Source organism: Macaca nemestrina, chromosome 5 (genome assembly GCF_043159975.1).
Source record: "Macaca nemestrina isolate mMacNem1 chromosome 5, mMacNem.hap1, whole genome shotgun sequence".
Lineage (NCBI taxonomy): Eukaryota > Metazoa > Chordata > Mammalia > Primates > Cercopithecidae > Macaca > Macaca nemestrina.
Window position 1 is genome coordinate 14,638,478 of NC_092129.1, and position 4,514 is coordinate 14,642,991.

The window sequence follows — 4,514 nt, forward strand, 5'->3', positions numbered from 1 at the left end:
GCTACTTTCCCATCAAACACCCCTGTCCCAACCTCCCCCTTCTCTGGGGTTTCTTTTTGGATCTGATCCCTCGGTGATCTTTGAGGTTGGGCTTTGCTGCCCGGCAGGTGCCACTCATCCTTCACCCCTCCTCTCCCAGCTCACCCTCTTCGCCGCCTGGTCTCAGGGTCTTCTTCACTCCTTTCTCCCTCTCTTTGTCTCTCTCCCATCCCATTCCTGGAAGTTCTGGACTGGAGGTGACTGCTCTGGCTTTTCCTCCCTCCTAGGACCCTCAGATAGTATAGGGGGCAAGGGGAGTGCGGCGGGGAGGGCGCAGGATGGGTTGGCGAGGAGAGTGAGTGCTGGGTTCGCACCGGGAGCCGGGAGCCTGACGTCACCACGCCCTGCCTGTCAATCTCCAGCGCGCGCCGCTCGCAGCCGCCTTTTCTGCCACCAACTGTGTCTCTCACTCGCGGCGCCGGCACAGCGACAGGCGCCCCGCGCTTGCCTCCTTCCCGGCCGGGCCGCCTCCTGCAGGCAGCTGCTCAGTCCGCGCGGGGAGCTCAGCCCGGCGCCCCGCCTCAGCGCCCATGACCAGCGACTTCCAGAAGTCCTGACGCCCCAGGTGAGCGGCCGAGTTCCCCAGGGAACTTTGAGGATGTGGGGAGAAGGATAGCCAGGGGACGGGTCTTTCCAGAAGAGGAGAAATGGAGCTAAGCCTGACTCCGACCCTCCACTCCCCCCATACACACACCCTAGTCTCTCCTCCCAGACCCCCTTCGCAGGGGTCTCTGGGCTCCAGGGCGCTCCAAGCTTCGCAAGGGCAGAAACTTCGCTTTCAGCACCACGGACAGCGTATCCGCTGCCCAGCTCCCTGGAGATGTCCTGGTCGCGCCGCCACAACCCGGGCGGGACTCTCCCAGGATGACACTCCTAGCTGGTGCACTCGTATGCGTGTGCAGATACAGGCATCCTTGGAGAATTGATCCGTGTGCATGTGAGTGCATGTTGTCCTGGTGTATATCTGTGCAAAAACTCAGAAGTCCGCGTGGGTATTTCACTCACTTACTCAACAGGTATTTATTTTGGGATCTCACTTAACCCATGATTCCCCGATTTGCTCTGGGGTCCCAGGGTGGGGTGGACAACTCAAGTGGTGCAATGCGAGAGGAGGCTCTATGCGTGGGAAAGTTTCCTGGCAGCCTGAAGGGTACACCTGACGCCTGCACTCCCTCCCTATGCAGGGTGCAAATCCGGCCGCAATGAACGCGAGCGCCGCCTCGCTCAACGACTCCCAGGTGGTGGTAGTGGCGGCCGAAGGAGCGGCGGCGGCGGCCACAGCAACAGGGGGGCCGGACACCGGCGAATGGGGACCCCCTGCTGCTGCGGCTCTGGGAGCCGGCGGCGGAGCTAATGGGTCTCTGGAGCTGTCCTCGCAGCTGTCGGCTGGGCCACCGGGACTCCTGCTGCCAGCGGTGAATCCGTGGGACGTGCTCCTATGCGTGTCGGGGACAGTGATCGCTGGAGAAAATGCGCTGGTGGTGGCGCTCATCGCGTCCACTCCGGCGCTGCGCACGCCCATGTTCGTGCTGGTGGGCAGTCTGGCCACCGCTGACCTGCTGGCGGGCTGTGGCCTCATCTTGCACTTTGTGTTCCAGTACGTGGTGCCCTCGGAGACTGTGAGTCTGCTCACGGTGGGCTTCCTCGTGGCTTCCTTCGCCGCTTCTGTCAGCAGCCTGCTGGCCATTACGGTGGACCGCTACCTGTCCCTGTATAACGCGCTCACCTATTACTCGCGCCGGACCCTGTTGGGCGTGCACCTCCTGCTTGCCGCCACCTGGACCGTGTCCCTAGGCCTGGGGCTGCTGCCTGTGCTGGGCTGGAACTGCCTGGCAGAGCGTGCCGCCTGCAGCGTGGTGCGCCCGCTGGCGCGCAGCCACGTGGTGCTGCTCTCCGTCGCCTTCTTCATGGTCTTCGGCATCATGCTGCACCTGTACGTGCGCATCTGCCAGGTGGTCTGGCGCCACGCGCACCAGATCGCGCTGCAGCAGCACTGCCTGGCGCCACCCCACCTCGCCGCCACCAGAAAAGGTGTGGGTACGCTGGCTGTTGTGCTGGGCACTTTCGGCGCCAGCTGGCTGCCCTTCGCCATCTATTGCGTGGTGGGCAGCCACGAGGACCCGGCAGTCTACACTTACGCCACCCTGCTGCCCGCCACCTACAACTCCATGATCAATCCCATCATCTATGCCTTCCGCAACCAGGAGATTCAGCGCGCCCTGTGGCTCCTGTTTTGTGGCTGTTTCCAGTCCAAAGTGCCCTTTCGTTCCAGGTCCCCCAGCGAGGTCTGAAGGGCTCGCTCCATGTCCTCTCACCAACACCACACCCCCAACAAGCCAGCCTTTGGTAAGCTTGGTACCTGCTGATGAACTCTGAGATCCCAATGGTGTGAGTCTGACTGTGGAAAGAAAAAGGGACTAAAGAGAAATTCAACAAACTCAAAAGGACAAAGAGGCTTGTTGGCACTTTACATATACAGTGTATACATGTGTACATATATATACAAATATTTGTATCTTCTGGAGGTGTTCAGGATGTGGAGCTTCCTATTCTGTGAAAAACCAAGAAAAAGATACGATTGTATACTCAAATTGTACATCACATTTGTCAAATGAATACATTCCAATACTGCTTAATTATAGCACTTTATTTTTAGCTGCTGAACTGCCAGAACAGTGTTGCCATTTTCAAGGGCAGGGAAAAGGGAGTAAAAGGTGTATTTTTGTTGTATGTGATAGAATATTTTGCTGCACATGCATCAAAAAATTACAACATATTTTGTACACGAATAAACCCATTACAAGAATGTAATTTGGGGTATGTGACTGACTATAGAATTACTATTAGAAAGCTGAATTATAAGTGTATAAGTGTCTTTATTTCCTTTCTTTCTTGTTTGCTTGCTTTCTTGCTTTCTCTTGCTTGCTTTCTTTCTCTTTTGTTTGTTCCAGATAGAGTCTCACTCTGTTGCCCAGGCCTGAATGCAGTGGCCCAGCTCAGTGCAACCTTGAACTCCTGGGCCCAAGAAATCCTGCCTTAGCCTTCCTAGTAGCTGGGACTACAGGCATGCCACAGCATGCAGCTTACTTTATTTATTGTCTTAAGTTTTTAAAATTTCAATAGATTTGAGGGTACACGTGGTTTTTGGTTACATAGATGAGTTCTTTCATAGTGAATTCTGAGATTTTTGTGCACCTGTCACCTGAGCAGTGTACACTGTACCTGACATGTAATCTTTTATCCGTCACCTCCCTCCCAACCTCTCCCCACTCCAAGTCCCCACAGTCCATTATATCACTCTGTGTGGTTTTGGGTCCTCATAGCTTAGCTCCCACTTCTAAGGGAGATCATATGGTATTTGATTTTTCATTCTTGAGTTACTTCACTTAGAATAATGGCCTCCAGCTCCATCCAGGTTGCTGCAAAAGACATTATTTCACTGCTTTTTATGACTGAGTAGTATTCCATAGTATATTCATATATATATAGTATCTTCTTTATCCAACCATTGGTTGAAGGGCACATAGGTTGGTTCCATGTCCTTGCAATTGCAAGTTTATTATGTAGCATTATTCTCCTGAGAAAACCTTAATGTAAAAAAGCATATGCATTTGCACATTGTTCATAAACTTTCACTGAAACACCAAATTTATATCATTGTGGTTGGGGAGGGAGGGTGCAGGAAGGGAGTAATATATTCATGTAACAGTATTCACAGGACAACAAAGCGTTACTGGTGTTATCTGTGCAAGTTAATCTACTCCCTCAGTTACTGGGTTTCAAAAACAAGTATCTGAGGATGTCTTCCTCTCATTCCCTGTGCACTTGTGAATCCTGAAACCACAACTTTCAGTTATAATTTTTCCCATATGGCAAGAATTTTAAATGTTTAAAATTCATGTTGACTTAATACATTGTTGCTGGCCAGATCTTACAGTAAAATGCACAGGCTGGTAAAATGAATAACTTCTTCCAAGACAGAATTCCAATATATATATCTCCAATCTCACGAGGTACACAAAAGTATATCCAGTGTCCTCTCTTGAGGTACTCTCGTCTTCAAAAGAGGGCACTAAAATCCTTAAGCACTAAACATTCCCATTCCACTGATAGGTGTGAGTCATGATGATTCCCCTCCTTCCTTTCTTATAGGATGATGTGAGGATAAATCGGAGAACACATGAGGGCATGCTCTGAACCCTCTGTGAATTAATATGCACAGCAGCACAAGTCATTGCTACTCTTAGGCCTTAGGAAAATACACACGAGAAAATTTATTGAGTTCCCACTATCCTACTACAATTGAGTTATTAGACACAATTCCAGGGATTGGAATATGGAAGTGAAAAAAAAGAAAAAAAAGACAAGAAGTCTCAAACTCCATAGTGCTACCTTCTAGTGGGGAAGATGGCCCACAATCAAACAAACAAATATATAATGTCATGTTAGGATAAATGCTAACAAAGAAAATAAAG

General features: G+C 51.2%; 1 protein-coding gene across 1 annotated transcript; it reads left to right on the plus strand.

The window, feature by feature from the left end:
* The first annotated feature begins 447 nt into the window (after nt 1–447).
* On the plus strand, nt 448–2,889 carry LOC105492060 (G protein-coupled receptor 6). The gene is made up of 2 exons (XM_011758921.2): nt 448–604; nt 1,224–2,889. The coding sequence occupies exon 2, from the start codon at nt 1,242–1,244 to the stop codon at nt 2,328–2,330; it is 1,089 nt and encodes a 362-aa protein (XP_011757223.1). The 5' UTR covers nt 448–604; nt 1,224–1,241; the 3' UTR covers nt 2,331–2,889.
* The last annotated feature ends 1,625 nt before the right edge of the window (nt 2,890–4,514 follow it).